General features: G+C 34.4%; 1 protein-coding gene and 1 long non-coding RNA gene across 4 annotated transcripts; both read left to right on the top strand.

Moving 5' to 3' along the window:
* The first annotated feature begins 801 nt into the window (after nt 1-801).
* LOC140987498 (uncharacterized) lies at nt 802-4,171 on the top strand. Its single transcript, XR_012177141.1, has 3 exons — nt 802-1,055; nt 1,132-3,704; nt 3,800-4,171. It is a non-coding gene; the product is annotated as an uncharacterized lncRNA (long non-coding RNA).
* Nucleotides 4,172-7,671: 3,500 nt separating this feature from the next.
* On the top strand, nt 7,672-18,908 carry LOC140988112 (uncharacterized). Of its 3 annotated transcripts, none has more exons than XM_073457047.1 (10): nt 7,672-7,841; nt 9,313-9,459; nt 10,772-11,016; nt 11,112-11,171; nt 15,360-15,527; nt 16,374-16,440; nt 17,042-17,256; nt 17,359-17,392; nt 17,813-17,913; nt 18,586-18,908. In XM_073457047.1, exons 3-10 carry the CDS (start codon nt 10,804-10,806, stop codon nt 18,700-18,702), a joined length of 975 nt encoding a protein of 324 aa, XP_073313148.1. In that variant the 5' UTR covers nt 7,672-7,841; nt 9,313-9,459; nt 10,772-10,803; the 3' UTR covers nt 18,703-18,908. The 3 variants fall into 3 exon arrangements, with proteins under 3 accessions (XP_073313148.1, XP_073313149.1, XP_073313147.1); XM_073457048.1 differs by lacking the exon at nt 7,672-7,841 and adding an exon at nt 8,899-8,950; XM_073457046.1 differs by lacking the exon at nt 7,672-7,841 and having other exon boundaries at nt 9,041-9,459.
* The last annotated feature ends 168 nt before the right edge of the window (nt 18,909-19,076 follow it).

Raw genomic sequence — 19,076 nt, 5'->3', positions numbered from 1 at the left:
AAATTTTCATCATTTAAATTTTATTTTGTATATTTTTTATTTTTTTAACAATTGTTTATTTGATTTAGTAAATATACTTTTAATTTTCTACAATTAAACTTTCAAATTTAAATCGGAAAATTTGTTATTATGTGTTTAAATTAAAATATTATTATTATTTTTTATTTTTCCAATTTTTTTTTAAAAATAAAATAAAATTCGGGTTAGGCGGGTTAGACGGTTTGAGTCGGGTTAGACGGATTCGTGTTCGGGTTGGGGGTTTTCGGGTTGGGTTCGGGTTGAAAAAAGTAAAAAATTTCCCGGGTTGACCCGAAACCAGACCCGCCCGACCCGATTGACACCCCTAGTCACACACCGGCCTATTATATATTACTAGTGATGGAATGAGAGTTGTTAAATAAAATACACTCGGTTGATTTTAAGACCTTCTGGCTAGTAAATAATTTTCTATCCATTGGGCTATAAGTATTGAAAACTTGCTTTACATATAGTAAAAGAAAAATAGACAATTTTTTGTTCTATCATGAGAAAACTTAATAAATAGATATCTATTTCTTAATTTTTAATTTTTGAAAACAACTTTATTTATTTTTATATATATTTCAGGGATCGGGGGTTGTCTATCGAAGCCCATCTAATAGTTTATACAACGCATGCCTTAATTTTTGAGGACCGGGCTTGATAACTCCGGCCCATATACTTGTTATTTTTATATATGCTAATCTCGGCCCATCAAATAATATTCACAAAGCCTGCTTTATTTATTTGTCTACGGACCGTGGTTAATGACCTCGTACCCTCAATCCACCTCTTCACGTTCAGAGTTCCAACTTAATCAGAATATCTTCTTCTCTCCCAAGTCCCAAACGAAGAGAGACTAAAACTCCACTCCCCTTTCTTCATTTTTCAGAGCTAGGTTAAATATGTTTCTCAAGCATAAATATTCTACAAACATTTCTGGAAGGGCAAAAACAATTTTCGTGCAGAGAACAACAAAAACACCAGCCCGTTGAAGACATCGAAAATTCGATCAGTTTACAGTATATTTGGAATAGGTATCTTATTTGGTTTGCCTTCATTTCTACGCCAATGTTTTGAACTGAGTCTTGATAACTTTGAATCTAACTACAGGTAGCATCTAAGGATTTATCCATTTTGTTTAGCCATTTGGGCTCGGATGTAAAATTGTTGGTCAACTCCCCTCCGCCTCCGCCTCTTCTCTTCCAAAACCACTTCATCTTCTCCCAACCGCCGCTGTAACTCCATACGATATTGATTAAGTTTAAGCACCACATAAAAATTGACGGTGTCTTGGCTGTTTTATAATCAACCCCATCGTCTTTTTCTTTTTCTTCCTATATAAATAAAAACACCCCCACAACACTACTGATTATCTAAATCTTTGATGAATGAAGCCGCCGCAGAACATATACTTTCTTATTCTACCCATGATACTTTGGTTTAGTCTCTGGAATGTGTTTACAATAATGTGGTTTGATATTCTTATCAAGTTGTTCTAATGAAAATGAGTTGAACACATGGAAAACAATAATACAAAGTGAAGTTCTTCATTTTTTTCAAACAATTGTGAAACTAATGATTTTATATGTCTCTGGAATATTTTTTGCCTAAAATGACAAACTTTCTATTGCGGTTGAAATCACAATTAAAATTCATTCTTTAAACATGGATGACCAAGTATTTGGAGAGTATAGATTTTTGGTTGATGTTGCAACTAATGATTTTCATTGGTTTTTTTTTTTTTTCCCTCTTTTAAAGATATGAAGTTTAATTATTTAAGTCTTTAGATCGAAACCGTTATTTCTACACTTTTTATTCATATTGCTCATTTTTAAACGGATGATTGAAAAAAAAATATCATGATGATGCATGATATTTTTTTTAGTTCGCGATTGAAAGAAAATATTTGACGCTTAGGTATTTGCACAATTGATGTTTTTTTCTATCTGCGTCCCATACTTAAGTTATTATAAAATGTGCTTTCACCCCAACACTGCCAATTTATTTCTTTTATTTGTGTAGGTTTTTATTGATTTCTCTATATTGGTGTTCTACTACATGTGTTTGTGTGTTGGATTCATCACACTTGATGCTCCAAATGTTTTTGGCTCAATATGTAGTTAATGGGTTCTTATGCCTTTCTTTCTTAAAAGCTACAAATATTTAATGTAAAGTTGGGTTCTTTATAAAAATGATGTTCTTGGCGGATTTTCTTTTGTAGTTTAGCAGTGTTTCAAATATTAGAATTTATTTTTTTAGAAAAATCTTATGTATGGTTGCTTATGAATTTGAAAGAACAATAAGAGTTTTTCTCAAATACCCATGTTAGTTAATTATATTTCCACCAAGTTATTATAAAATGTGCTTTCACCCCAACACTGCCAATTTATTTATTTTATTTGTGTAGGTTTTTATTGATCTCTCTATGTTGGTGTTCTACTGCATGTGTTTGTGTGTTGGATTCATCACACTTGATGCTCCAAATGTTTTTGTCTCAATATATAGTTAATGGGTTCTCATGTCTTTCTTTCTTGAAAGTTACAAATATTTAATGTAAATTTGGATTCTTATCAAAAGGATCACCACTAAAAACAACAAGAAAAATGTCAAAGTATTTGTTCTGCTATACCAATGATTGATAAAGCTGTTGCATACATTATGCATGGCTCACATGTAACATAAAGGTTGCACTGTGACAATTTCAAAGAAATTTCACCCCTCGGTAATCCACTTTTCTGACACCGCTCAAGCAGCTTATCAATTGATAAAAGTTTACCCACTTGAACAAGAAAGGAGAACACCCACTTCTCCTCCTTCCCCGGATTTTTTCTTTCCTTTTGTGTGAGCATCAAATTGATATAGGCCTTTTTCTTTTGAGTTGGGATCCAAAATTGGCTGCTATTATGCTCGATAAATTTATTAAATGTTTTTTTAAATATTAAAGTAATTTTACTATTTTATTAATGAATAAATTTTATTTCAATACACGAAGTGTTGATAAATTAGTAAATTGATTAAAGAATTATTGTAAATGACTTAATTGATACATGAACTATCTATAAATTGACGAATTGGAATACATTCAAGCTAAAAAATCAATATATCGGTGTCATGCTGTTGTAATATCATGTTTAATATATTAGCTCAATATATTCATGACACATGCAACATGTGTGCCTCGATGGCTAGTATATATATATTTAAGAAACTGTTCGGCCCATCAAGGCCTATCAAAATAATCTCTCCACGTTTGATGAGCACTCTGCTCTCTCCCAGCTTAAAGCCCCAATTTCACCGCCAACTCTAATTACGATTGATTTTGATTTCTAGAAGTGTAGGAGTGTTTTTGTTTTACTCCATTGCATAAGCATTCAGAATCAGTTAAAATTACCAAATATTCGAGCTTGAAATTGTTAGTTCTACTTGAGGTTTGTATAGGGCCTAAACCGGCGGCATTGTTGAAAGGCTACATGGACTCGAGACCATCGGAGAGGAAGGGGATAGTGACGCCACTATCGTCCCTTTTCCCGGCGTAGGAAGCTCAGAAAGCCACAAAACTGGTGGAGGAGACGATTGCTGAACGCAAACAGCAGCTAAGCCAACTCAAGGGTTTCATCAACGATAACGTGAACCTCATAAACCTTGTACAGAAACTTCCCGACGAAATCAATCACCATATCATGGTGAATGAAGTTTTATCTTTGATTTTTTAATATGAATTTATGTGCCCCATGTATGTAAGTTATTTACATAGCAGTGTTTTTGTCTTGGTTTTTAGGTTCTTTTTGGAAAGGCAGCATTTTTTCCTGGTCGATTAATTCACACCAATGAGTTTTTGGTAATACATTTGAATGTAGCTACTATTTCCGATAATTCTTTGTATGCTCTTTGGATGGTGGAAATGCTTTTGTGCTGCTAACTTATGGCTTGTCTTGTACGCCATAGGTCATTTGTACAAGGTAGAATATATCCATAATGTGTAAGTATGACTGCTTGATCTCCGCACAGCTCCTTGGTATTTATGCTGCTATGAGCATGCGGTATGGCTATTTTGTCTTATTGAGAGGGTGAGAGAGAAGTACCGCTAATTATTGTTGGAAGAACTTTGTCACATTGTGAATACAGTTTCTCTGAGAGCTAAGCATTTAATTTGGCGAGGATGATGGACTTCTTTAATTCAATATCATAATATGCATATTTGTTTTTGGGTTGTGTTGCATAAATACGGGTACATGTATTGTATCGAATACGATACGAATACGGCGATACGTCAAATTTTGAAAATATAAGATACGATATGGCTAGGATACGACAATTATAGAGATTGATGTCATATTTCATCAATCATAATAAGTACAAAATATAAAACACCAAATCCATCTTAAGCAAGTAAAAAGAAATCAAACATCCATATCGGTCAAATCATCAACATTGCCTTAATCAGTAAATAAGACTGACTCCAATTCAGGCTCATCAAGAGACAAATTGGCAATTTCAAGGATAACACCACTTTCCATGTCCATGAAATCGAATGCATCCGCTCCAACATCCCACATCTTTCTTTTTCCTTCATTATAATGTTGACTTCTCCTAGATAAAAGACGAAGATTGTAGTGAACATACACCAAATCTTCCGCTCTTGGTGTGTTACGTTGTTTCTCTTCGATGAGTGTATGAAATTATAGGTGCTCCAATTTCTCTCACAACAAGAAGAAGGCTGCCCAAGTAGCTTTAAAGCTAAACTTTTAAGAGTTGGTGTGGAAGCACTATGGATAACCCACCACTTAGTTGGAGACATCAAACCACAATCACGCATTGCATCATTATCAGAAAAATCATCAATGATTGTCGAAAAAGAGGCAAACTCCTCATTGACACTTCTTCTTTCGGATGAACATGAGCAATATCTTTCAATGCACTTTTTCCTTTCCCTTGAAACTTTGATGTCCCTATGAGGAGGAAGACAATTGGGAGATTCTTGGAGCCACTCATTGCTATAATATCTATATAAAAAGATTGATAATTAAATATGAACTGATATGTATAGTTTTACCTCGGATTCAAAGAATGCGCCAAACAATGTAGATGTGTATTGCTTTTATTCCATCGCTGAACCATAACATCATGAACAATCTCATAAAACTTTGAATCTCCCCTGCAAAGCCCTTTCGAGATAGCAACCCTAATATTCTCTAATATTTCATCCCACCATTCATTTACTAAATGAAGTCAAGGTTGATCAGTGTCTGCTTTCTTTAGCATCTAATAAATTGGACTTGTGAAAGAAATTATATAATCAACGTTTTCCCATAATTGATCATTTAATATCTTGTACTTCACTACTCTAGCCTTCACTACATCATCCTGCTTTTACAGACCCATTAAGACATTTCTTGATTTGCTTGGACCTTTTAAGCATAATGATCGTGGAAGCAAATCGAGCCTCCACAAGTGAGAGCATTTTCAAGTTCGAGTTATCGTTGAACATCGATAATCTCATATTGTGATTTATTATAAAATTTTTGATCATCAAAGCATTATTTGATACTTTTGCTATCCATTTGCACTCTTCAAAGGCTTCTTTGTTTATTACAGAGTCAATCGGTGCACAAATATTCTTCAAAGCAAGATTCAAAGTGCGCACAACACAAGGTGTCCAAAATATGTGTGAGTACTTTGCCTCAACAAGTAATCCAGCGGCTTTTCATGCGAGAGTATTATCCGTGACCACTTGGACAACATTCTGATGTCCCACTTCATTTATGGCATCAATGAGCAACTTAAAGATGAAACATTTATCCTTGTACTCACCATCACAATTTATCACCTTTAGAAACAACGGAACACTTTCACACACGACCATGATATTAATAAACAGACTTCTTTGTACATCTGACCACCCTTCACGACAAATACTAACATCTTTTTGTTTCCAAGCAGCTTTTGTTGGTTCCAACAACTTTTCAATATGGTTCTTAATAATTGTATCTGGGTGGAAGATAACCTGGAATCGTTCGTTGAGTAGCTATACTGAAAGCAGTCAAAACACAAATATAAAGATGATTTCTAACAATATTGAAAATAATCCCTCTGTGTAAAAAACCTCGCAATTTCAGAGTGGAGCTCATCTATCGCATTCAGTTACAAGCTTTTTCAAGAGAACCAAGTATTCCTTTCCTTTTCTTTGTTGGATCATCACTTTGCAAAGAGAAAGGGCCACTGCATGAGGATTTTGAAGCCATGTTTGATGATGCAGATGATGAAGGCAATCGAACTTATTTCGGTTTAGCATTTTTCCATCTCAATTCTGCGTCATCCACAAGTTTGCATATGCTTTATTTGATCTATTGAAACATACACACAACCAACAATTCCAAATCATTTGAGTTTTAATAGGTGTTTTCACCTTCGAGTACGATCCCTTGCACACTTTGGTACATATGTTACACATCCAAGTAACATTTCCTCTTGCAACAACTTCTTTTTCAATCTTGGTTGCAAATTTCCACAAAGGAGAATAATCATCTACATCCTTCTGTACGCTATCCTTTTGAAAAAATTTCATTGCAAAATAGAGCTGTTTAAAGTCACGACAAGCAAGAAACATAAAGTCAGAGCATTTCAATTTTTGATGAAAAATGTAAAAGGTGTTGTGTCATCCAGACAACATTCAATATAAATCATTGAAGTTGGTGGAATATTGAAACTGTAATACAAAAAAACATTTCATTAAATGTAATTGCTTAGTCACTACAATATAAATAATTGAAGTCAGTGAAACTATAGTACATAAACACATTTCCTCAATTGCTGAGAAGTGGCGATGGTGTGAACTGTGAACCAATTAAAGTTGAAGTTTCGTGATTATTTTTCCCATGGATAGTTACATAATCATACTGAAAAATTAGGTATAGAGCATATAGTACTGCATAACAAATTTGAGATCACATATAAATGATGATTTGAGTGTATTGCATCATTTATACATATGTATACACATGTAATCCAAAAGCTCTATTGAAAAAGGGAGACGACTTACAATTTTACTTCAGAGAGCTGTTATGTAAGCGGCGGCGGCGGCATGAAGGGAGGCGGGCGATGCAGAGTTTGTGAAGAGACGATGATAATTGAGAGCCGATCTCTCTGTTGAGTAAAATGAAAGACAATTAGAAATTTATTTAGGGATTTAAAAGCTCAAAGCCCAATTGCTTTTAAATTATTTTCCAATTAGATCTCAAAAATTTCAACTTTTTTTAGTTAATCCCTAAAACATTTAAATATTTGCAATTTTGTCCAAACGTATCCACGGTGTGTTATCGCTGTGTCCAAAATGTTGGTCTGACATTAAATATTATTTTTTTTAAAATACGCACTCAATTTAATTTAAGTTTGATAAAATTTTAATTTTATGTAGAAATATAGTGTTTTCTTGAATACAATTATTAATTTTATTTTGTACATTATTTTTGGACCATCCAAAACGAAAAGAAATTTGTTCCATGAGAAAAAGAAAAGGAAAGGTTAAAAATAATAAAGAACATTACCAATACGTAGTTGGAAAAGGACAGTCCCACGCCGTCATCAAGTCTCGAATGTGAATCTGTGTTATATATATATATGCGCGCTCGCGTGTACAGAGAGTAGAGAGAAATAAACTTACCGGCATTCATCATTTCTCTCTAAATAAGATAGGATTTGTGTTCTAGAGTATCTTATTTTAGTTAATTTTTATTAAGCTTGTTGAATAGCCAATAGCACAGCTCATTAATTTTATTCAAGACCCAGTCTTGTTCATCATTCTTTGAAGAATTTTGTGGCAGGTAATCAACAATTCCTCAATCTGCGCAGACTGTTTCTGGGCTTGTTTCGTTTTTGTTCAAGATTTGAGTTTGTTCGAGAATCTGGCAATTGATTTTCTTTGATCCGGTTTTAAAGTTTGATTCTTTTTCAATATACTGTTATGCGTGAAGCTATGGCGTAAATTATGGCTCCTTGGTTTGTGGTTTTGAATTGTCGAAGAATCTGATTTTCAATTCGAAGTCCGGTCGGGTGTTGCATGAGAGTATTCGATTTTGTATTGAATTGGGTCTTGATTTATGTGGTTGGATTCACCTTAATTATATGATGGATGCCATTTTCTTCATGGTTTTCTGAAAACTGAGAAATTTTGAAGAGATTATACACTGGATTGACTGTTATTTACGAGTTTGGAAGAGGGGTTTGTTTGTTATTGGTGAAAACTATGGGTTGTGTGTGTGGTTAAGCTTCCTCAGTAATCAAAGACAGTGAGGAGAGTCCTAAGCAGAGAGAATTGATTAGGAAAACATCAGAATTACGCGCGGCTCGAGTGATTTCCTCAAAAAGAGATGAGAGCTTTCGTCTGAAGGAGATCTTGGAGAATTGTAGTGTAAGAATCGGATTGATTGATAAAAAAGTAAACGGATCAAGAAGGGTGAGAGATGATTACTATGACAAGAAAAGAGAAGCCCCTGAAGCTGCGAAAAATTTTCCAGCTCAGAACTCCTTGCCACATTCTTTAAGGTCTCATTTTATTATCCAAAAATATAAAAAAATAATTAAACAAAACATCATTTCACCCAAACTTTAATTAACTTAATGGTGAAACCACGCAATTACTGTTTCGTGTGCTTGAAAAATATATATAATCAAAACTTCTAATTGATTTGGTCATTTGGTTTCATCTTGAGCCTTTCATAGCATTATTATTTATTTTAAAATACTCTCTCGTGTGCTTGAAAAATATATATAATAAAAAATTCTTATTGATTTGGTCATTTGGTTTTATCTCGAGCCTTTCATGGCAAAGTGGTGTCTTCACAAGGATGACATGTTGATTTTTTTTTTTGGCTTCAGGTCCTTTTCGGTGATTACTTATATGCCGAAGGTCCTTTATTTGCATGTTTTGAAGGTCGTTCAATAATTCTCAAGCTATTGTTTTTGTACTTTTTTTTTGTTGTTTTGAGATGATTTACCTTTTACTCTTCATTTTTCATTTTTAAGTCATTAATGTTCTCCTGCCTTTCAATTTACAACTATGTTACACATAGTTATATGAGATAATAAGGTGTGGTCACAACTCAAATATTGATCGTTCCTTATTTCGTTTGATTATTGTTTACTCAACTTGGCGCGCTATTTATGTTGGGTTGCATGAAATAGTAAATTACGGTCATTGAAGATGTACAATAGTTGATTTTAATAGTTCATGCCTCTGATGTGTCATACAACTCTTTGATAATCAAATTTCAATACGTGATATGTTTGTTACAGTTTGGAGCCCTTTTGACTACTGGAAACTTGGAATCTTCAGGGGTGGCAAGCTCTGTCAATTTACTATCATCCAATTAGCTGCATTTCACGACGCTCACAACTTGAACCGATCTTCAACCACGCCTCAAACCCATCAAAATTTACAAGGTTTTGTATCCCTTTCTCTGTTTTGTTATGATTTTTTTCCCATTATGATTGTTTTCCAATTTTCTTTATTTATTGTTTAACTATGTCTAACTATCAATTGTCAAAACACACATTTGATAATCTTTACAGACAAATTTACAATTTGATTGGTAGATTTTAAACTCAAATGTTTCAAGATCTAGCAGAGTTCTGATGTCAAAATCTGAACTTTTATATGCCACATTTGCATATTTACTTATCTGACATATTTGAATCTTTGCTGCATATGTACTTAAATCTTAAGATTCACACATGAAGAACGCGTATGATGGAGGCATGAATCTGACAAATAATGTCCATAAATAGCCAAAGCCACAGCTTTTTAAAATTCTTTGTATCACATTAATAAACTCTACCTTAGTATGGATTTACAAATTTATTATTTCCATTGTTCTATCTACTTAATTTGTTTATTTCTATTTCAACTTAAGCAAAACATATTATGTGTATTCCGACCATGATTTAATTGTAACAACGTTAATTTTATAGTTGTTTGTCTTGACTTTACATTCTGTCACTATTGCTACAATCTGTATTCTTCCTTTTTGTCAAGTCATCTACTTACAATATTTCGGTTCTTTTGGCACATAAAAGGAGTTTTCCAATTTCTACTTTATTTGTCATGTATTTAGCGAAATTTTTGCAGTAGTTTATATTTTGTTCTATCATATCGATTTTTTATAGCACGCTTTAATAGATTATTCTACTTATTTTGTATGTTTATGTTGTACTGTGCTATGAGTCGATAAAATGAATATTTTCTTACTACGCTTGACCAGAGAGTGTTTAGCTTATGCATAAAATGCTTAAAGATATCTACACTTGAATTTTTTTTTTCCAGTTTATTAGCTGAATGTAGAAGACAAATTTTAGGTTTTTATATTCAACAAAGTTTAGTTTCATTATATTCTCATATTTTTTAGACAATTTTTTGACTATTTATTTACTTATTTTACATTGAAGTTTATCCTTATCTCACATGAGATGATATTATCCTTATCTCACATGTGTATATATATACACACACACACACATATATGTTTCAGAAACAGTTCGGCCCATCAAGGCCTATCAAAATAATCTCTCCACATTTGATGAGCACTTTGCTCTCTCTCAGCTCAAAGCCCCAATTTCACCGCCAACTATAATTACGGTTGATTTCTAGAAGTGTAGGAGTGTTTTTGTTTTACTCCATTGCATAAGCATTCAGAATCGGTTAAAATTACCAAATATTCGAGCTTGAAATCGTTAGTTCTACTTGAGGTTTGTATAGGCCCTAAACCGGCGGCATTGTTTAAAGGCTACATGGACTCGAGACCATCGGAGAGGAAGGGGATCGTGACGCCACTATCGTCCCTTTTCCCGGCGGAGGAAGCTCAGAAAGCCACAAAACTGGTGGAGGAGACGATTTCTGAACGCAAACAGCAGCTAAGCCAACTCAAGGGTTTCATCAACGATAACGTGAACCTCATAAACCTTGTACAGAAACTTCCAGACGAAATCAGCCACCATATAATGGTGAATGAAGTTTTATCTTTGATTTTTTAATATGAATTTATGTGTCCCATGTATGTAAGTTATTTACATAGCAGTGTTTCTGTCTTGGATTTTAGGTTCCTTTTGGAAAGGCAGCATTTTTTCCTGGTCGATTGATTCACACCAATGAGTTTTTGGTAATACATTTTAACGTAGCTACTATTTCCGATAATTCTTTGTATGCTCTTTGGATGGTAGAAATGCTTTTGTGCTGCAACTTATGGCTTGTCTTGTACACCATATGTCATTTGTACAAGGTAGAATATATCCATAGTGTGTAAGTATGACTGCTTGATCTCCGCATACCTCCTTGATATTTATGCTGCTATGAGCATGCGGTATGGGTATTTTGTCTGATTGAGAATACAGTTTCTGTGAGAGCTAAGCATTTTAATTTGGCGAGGATGAGGGACTTCTTTAATTCAATATCATAATATGCATATTTGTTTATGGGCTGTGTTGCATAAATACGGGTACATGTATTGTATCGAATACGATACGAATACGGCGATACGTCAAATTTTGAAAATATAAGATACGATATGGCTAGGATACGACAATTATAGAGATTGATGTCATATTTCATCAATCATAATAAGTACAAAATATAAAAAACCAAATCCATCTTAAGCAAGTCCATATCGATCAAATCACCAACACTGCCTTAATCAATAAATAAGATTGACTCCAATTCGGGTTCATCAAGAGGCAAATTGGCAATTTCAAGGATAACAACACTCTCCATGTCCATGGAATCGAATGCATCCGCTCCAACATTCCACATCTTACTTTCTCCTTCATTATAATGTTGACTCCTCCTAGATAAAAGACGAATATTGTAGTGAACATACACCAAATCTTCCGCTCTTGGTGTGTTATGTTGTTTCTCTTCAATGAGTGTATGAAATTATAGGTGCTCCAATTTCTCTCACAACAACAACAAGAAAAAGGCTCCCAAGTAGCTTTAAAGCTAAACTTTGAAGAGTTGGTGTGGAAGTACTATGGATAATCCATGACTTAGTTGGAGACAGCAAACCACAATCACGCATTGCATCATTATCAGAAAAATCATCAATGACTGCCGAAAAAGAGGCAAACTCCTCATTGACACTTCTTCGTTCGGATGAACATGAGTAATATCTTTCAATGCACTTTTTCCTTTCCCTTGAAACTTTGATGTCCCTATGAGGAGGAAGACAATTGGGAGATTCTTGGAGCCACTCATTGCTATAATATCTATATAAAAAGATTGATAATTAAATATAAACTGATATGTATAATCTGCTAAAACTTAGTTACATTTTTTTAGAGTTTTACCTCGGATTCAAAGAATGCGCCAGACTATGTAGAGGTGTATTGCTTTTATTCCATCGCTGAACCATAACATCATGAACAATCTCATAAAACTTTGAATCTCCCTTGCGAGGCCCTTTCGTGATAGCAACCATAATATTCTCTAACATTTCATCCCACCGTTCATATACTAAATGAAGTCAAGGTTGATTAATGTCTGCTTTCCTTAGCATCTCATAAATTGAACTTGTAAAAGAAAGTATATAATCAACGTTGCCCCATAATTGATCATTTAATATCTTGTACTTCACTGCTCTAGCCTTCACTACATCATCCTGCTTTTACAGATCCCATCAAGACATTTCTTGATTTGACTAAACCTTTTAAGCATAATGATCGTGGAAGCAAATCGAGCCTCCGCAAGTGAGAGCATCTTCAAGTTCGAGTTATCGTTGAACATCGATAATCTCATATTGTGATTTATTATAAAAAAATTTATCATCAAAGCATTATTTGATACTTATGCTATCCATTTGCACTCTTCAAAGGCTTCTTTGTTTTGTACGGAGTCAATCGGTTCACAAATATTCTTCAAAGCAAGATTCATAGTGCGCACAACACAAGGTGTCCAAAATATGTGTGAGTACTTTGCCTCAACAAGTAATCCAGCGGCTTTTCATGCGAGAGTATTATCCGTGACCACTTGGACAACATTCTGATGTCCCACTTCATTTATGATATCAATGAGCAACTTAGAGATGAAACCTTTATCCTTGTACTCACCTTCACAATTTATCACCTTTAGAAACAACGGACCACTTTCACACACGACCATGATATTAATAAACAGACTTCTTTGTACATCTGACCACCCTTCACGACAAATACTAACATCTTTTTGTTTCCAAGCAGCTTTTGTTGGTTCCAACAAATTTTCAATATGGTTCTCAATAATTGTATCTTGGTGGAAGATAACCTGGAATCGTTCGTTGAGTAGCCATGTTGAGAGCAGTCAAAGCACAAATATAAAGAGGATTTCTAACAATATTGAAAATAATCCCACTGTGTAAAAAACCCCGCAGTTTCAGAGTGGAGCTCATCTATCGCATTCAGTTACAAGCTTTTTCAAGAGAGCCAAGTGTTCATTTCCTCTTCTCTGTTGGATCATCACTTTGCAAAGAGAAAGGGCCACTGCTTGAGGATTTTGAAGCCATGTTTGATGATGCAGTTGATGAAGGCAATCAAACTTATTTCGGTTTAGCATTTTTCCATCTCAATTTTGCGTCATCCACAAGTTGTTGCATATGCTTATTTGATCTATTGAAACATACACACAACCAACAATTCCAAATCCTTTGAGTTTTAATAGGCGTGTTTTCACCCTCGAGTACGATCCCTTGCACACTTTGGTACATATGTTACACGTCCAAGTAACATTTCCTCTTGCACAACTTCTTTTTCAATCTTGGTTGCAAATTTCCACAAAGGAGAATAATCATCTACATCCTTTTGTACGCTATCATTTTGAAAAATTTTCATTGCAAAATAGGGCTGTTTGAAGTCACGACAATCAAGAAACATAAAGTCAGAGCATTTCAATTTTTGATCAAAAGTGTAAAAGGTGTTGTGTCATCCAGACAACATTCAATATAAATCATTGAAGTTGGTGGAATATTAAACTGTGATACAAAAAAACATTTCCTTAAATGTAATTGCTAAGTCACTATAATATAAATAATTGAAGTCAGTGAAACTATTGTACATAAACACATTTCCTCAATTGCTAAGAAGTGGCGATGGTGTGAACTGTGAACCAATTAAAGTAGAAGTTTCCTGATTATTTTTCCCATGGATAGTTACTGAATCATACTGAAAAATTAGGTATAGAGCATATAGTACTGCATAACAAATTTGAGATCACATATAAATGATGATTTGAGTGTATTGCATCATCTATGCATATGTATACACATGTAATGCAAAAGCTCTATTGAAAAAGGGAGACGCCTTACAATTTTACTTCAGAGAGCTGTTATGTAAGCGGCGGCGGAAAAGGAGGCGGGCGATGTAGAGTTTGTGAACAGACGATGATAATTGAGAGCCGATCTCTCTGTTGAGTAGAATGAAAGACGATTAGAAATTTATTTAGGGATTTAAAAGCTCAAAGCCCAATTGCTTTTAAATTATTTTCCAATTAGATCTCAAAAATTTCAACTTTTTTTAGTTAATCCTTAAAACATTTAAGTATTTGCAATTTTGTCCAAACGTATACACACCGTATCCATGGTGTGTCATCACCGTGTCCAAAATGTATTCGATTTATCAACATAAAAACTTAACAACACAGATTTTGCTGTATACGACTCGCGTTCCATATCCGTGTCCGATACTTCAAATGTTTTTTTTAAGGTGTCCGTGCTACATAGTTTTTGGGATTAACACATGTATTCTTCTGTAGGGCATGGGCTATTCACCTGCTAAATTGTCTTTAGTTACATAAAAGTGTGATTTAATCGATAAAGCTACTAAATACTAATTGAAGGGTGAAATTCTGACCTAAATTTGTGCCAAATTCATAGTATCTAATGCTCTTCTTGCTTGAACTAAACTTGAGAACTTTTATTTAACTATTATCTGTCATTTTTGGGAGCATTTTGTGTAACTTTATTAAATGTGACGCAAATTGATTTTGAAAAAAAATCACTGATATCAAACAGTGTTTAGCCTTGTGTGTGTGTGACGACGACTTTTGTTTGCTTTGTTATGAACTGGTGGATTTTATGTTCAAAATTTGCATCATTATATAAAAAACTGAAATTCATTTAAAATTATTCTGCTTCTGTACTAAATCAAAGCATTTTTTTCCTGGGAGATTCATTTATGTTTCTTTGGAGTTAAAACACCTATGTTGATGTACAAAACTTGATAATCACTATTCTTTAGCCGATGAATGTTGAAAAATCAATATTCAAAAAGGTCATCATAACTTTTCATAATAAAAGCACGTAAAATACTTTTTCTCTGGTCCTCAGGTTCTCTTAGGAGAAGGTTACTATGCTGATCGGACTTCCAAGCAAACAGCTGAGATTTTGAAAAGACGAGGCAAGGCCTTGGAGACTCAAGTTGAGTCTCTCAAGGTTATTATGCAGGACCTAATGACTGAGGCTTCATTCTTCGGTGCTACGGCTTCTGAGTCAGCAGTAACCTGTTAACTTTGTTCACAAATATTTTTTTTTATTTCATCTTCTCTTGTTCTTTGGTTTGGGAATCTGACCTCTGGTAGTTCTGAAAACTGCAGAGAAAGGATCATTAGATAGATAGTATTAGTGTTTTCCGTGCACATTTAAACAAAGTGTTAAATTGGCCCAAAAGCTAAAGAAAGATCAAGTTTTACTTTACGTGTGCTCCCTACGGGCAAAGTTACGTATGGATGCATGATAAATCAAAGATCAAGTAGTCTCTAGAACAGTCTGTAAATTATGTTGTGTAATAGGTGTTGGCGCGTTGTGCTTTCTCACCCATTCTCTTGGTGAGTGATGTGTAATTTTTTGAGTTCCACTTGGTGTACTTTCTAGATTTGTTATTTGTTTCATAGAATGATGATGAACAAAAATTCGCTAGAAGGTTAGGATGGGTTTGAAATGCGCGATTACCTACCAGCATCTGCGGGGACTTCCTAACATGGATCGTCATCGGATCAAAATGACTTTCGATATTTTTTTTTGCAAAGAAAGATCCTGACATGTACTGCATTTAATATAAACTTTTATTGTATGAATTTTATCGAGCTAGTTTGTCGAAGTTGATCCAAATGCTTTTGCCTACATGTATATTAATTAGACCATACTTACTGTTAACCCTGACTTGTTTCTTAATTTAAATGCTTTCATTAACTAATTATTTAATTGCAAATCTGTACATAGTTATTAATCGTAAATATGCATTTCATGGTCTATGGACATGTTAATTTTGAGTTTCACGAATTCTTTATTCTCCCCCTTGTTTGCTTACCTTAGATTCTTATTCTTTTGATGAAATGTTTATAGGAGGGTCTAGTAGATATAAGGGAAGATTATGAAGAAGGAGGTTCTTCTGAGACATTACATAGAGCAGGCAAGTTCTGTTTTATCTAAAATTGTTTTCTTGCTTTACAATGAAGCTATTGAGCTGGGTGACTACAATTGTTCACATGTTACTTTTTTTTGTAAGGACTAATAGGTTCAATGTATTTTCACATTTCTCTTTCTGTTAAACTGAAGCTTTTGTTTTGCCTTGTATTTATCCAACGAAAGGAAATGGGAAATTCAAACTTGCTTACTTGTGTTGATTCTTATTATGTTGTTGGTGCAAGAATCAATTATTGCTGTAGCCTGGTCTGTATTCTTGGTAATAGCTATTGATGTGAAAAAGCAGCAATTTTTTTTTCTACACCCTGTGCGGTGAGATTGGTAGGAGATAGAACTGAAGAAGAATTTGGGTCCAAACTCGCCAAACATGCCATGGAAACATGCATATGAAAGGATATTGATATATTTCTTCACGGTATAGTATTTTTTCAAAATACAGAAAAGCATTTTTTGTCATGAACCAGAGTAAGTATCGAAATAATGCACACTGTTATGCTGCAATCCGGTGCTTTTTCTGAGAATTGGCACATTTTAATTTTGATGATTTGGAGGTTATAGGTCATGATTAGTTGTTTCTCAAATATCAGAGGATAAATCTTTTACCCGTTTCATCGAGGAGGATGATAGAAAAACTGAAGTTGAAGATGAAGAATATGCACGCATATTCTCACGAATTGCTGAACTAGAAAAAGAAGAGGAAGAAGCGGAAAAAGCCAATGAATATGAGGAGGATGAGCAGATACAAAAGGTGCTAGATGACAGTATCAGTCCCTTTTCTATCGACCAAGTTAGAAGTTCACAGGTACAAGTGAATGATGCCTTAGGTTGTACTAGTGACCTAATCAACATGCATTGCTAAGCCCTTGTGTGATAGTGTATGATTCCATTCATTGTTTTTATTCAGGCTCAAACTCCAGAGGTACCGCCGGTGTCTAAAGGTATACTTATACCTTATCAATATGCATTGCTAAGCCCGTTCTTTTGGCTTCTAAAGTAACTTTCACCTTGCTACCCGGATCATAAGTACAATTATTTACTCCATTATTTTCGTAGTTGTCCTTTTGATTGCCCTAACCCTGACCAGAAAACAGTAGCTTGCCATGGAAACCTGGGTCGAATTTATTAGATAGCTTGAGTATTTAAAAATGTTGAAAAGCATCTGGATGACTGGATCCACGATAACTTCCAAATTATCAAAGATGAGTCTATCGTTTTCCTTTTTACTGGCATAAGTGAAGTCACCAAGATAAAATGTAGACAAAAGTTTAGCGTTCTAACAATAGATATGTATTTCAGCCCCATATTGATTGTCTTGACTAGTTTTTTGTGCCTATTTGAACTCTACTCTGCTCATGTAGGCTTAGATGGTCCATCTGTCAACAGCAGTGTGGTGAGTAAGGCTTCAGAGGTTCCTGAAGTGAAGGAGAAATTTCAAGTTCCTCTTACTGCCAGTGACATGGTATGTTTTGTTTCTTATCTTTGTACCAATGAAATTATGGTCTTTGTTGTGTTTTTGATCAACGGGTCACATGGTATTGGTGAATGAGATTGCTGCTCTGTCAACCTTTGGTTCCCACTGAAACTGCAACTTTTAGGTTGTATAAGTGGTTGTCTGTAGGATAAGGATGGTAAAAGAGGGTTTTTCATGGTCTGAGATCCTTGTGCTACAAACCTCTGTAACATTTTGGAACTTGTGGTTTAACAACCTATCCCATACCATCTATAGCTTTGGATTGTTGACTTGTGAGACAGTCAAAACCTTCAATTGTAAATTCACAACTATACTAGTTTATATCAACGTGCAAACGAAATGTGGAGACAATCTCCATGCTAAGTGAGTGAAACGAAACCTTGTTTTTCTTATATATTTGGAGTTGATTTAGTGTTGAATTATAAAGTCAACTTAATAACCTGGGTTGACTACTTCTCTGTCACTTGCAATTGAATGATTCTTGATGATCTGTTACCTCTTATCAGCGGCACTTGCGTTTTGTTTTAAACAAGACATGACATTGTGAATCTATTTCATAATGCTTCTTCCTATCCTGTCCATTGGTTTAATCCAAGAACATCTCCATTACAGTCATACTGTCAAAGACTGATAAATATTTGTTTTTTTATTCTGGTACAGGCCTTTACTGGTTCAATCGTAGAGCATACTCATAACATCAGAACGAATTCAACTGCAGATCTGGCTGGTGCACCGAGCTCCAAACCCGTTTCAAGGTTTAAGCTTCAGCGGAAGTAACAAAAGATTTGGAGTAATTACCCCAAATCTATTTCTCAGTTTGCTCGAGTAGTTAACCCAGTTTACTTGGTAAAGTTGTGTATTTTGTAAACCATTTCAAATTAGCCTATAATGATTGGTTGGATAGGGTACTCCAATGCAAATGTGGTGATCAAACAAAAGTAATACTATTGAAGCTATTATGTTAAATACTCATTAGTTCATAAGTTGACAGTGTGTGGCATTCCTCGTCTTTTGTTACCAACTATGAAACGTCAAACATGTGAATTACCTTTTTTTACTAATGTTAAATGGAAAATATGTATGAAGAATTTTAGTACAATTATTCTTTTCGAAATGGATACCGATTTGTATTCAGTGTTGGCGATTATACA

This window comes from Primulina huaijiensis, chromosome 11, assembly GCF_012295235.1.
Source record: "Primulina huaijiensis isolate GDHJ02 chromosome 11, ASM1229523v2, whole genome shotgun sequence".
NCBI classification, from domain to species: Eukaryota; Viridiplantae; Streptophyta; class Magnoliopsida; order Lamiales; family Gesneriaceae; genus Primulina; species Primulina huaijiensis.
This window is presented reverse-complemented; position numbering and strand designations above follow the sequence as displayed.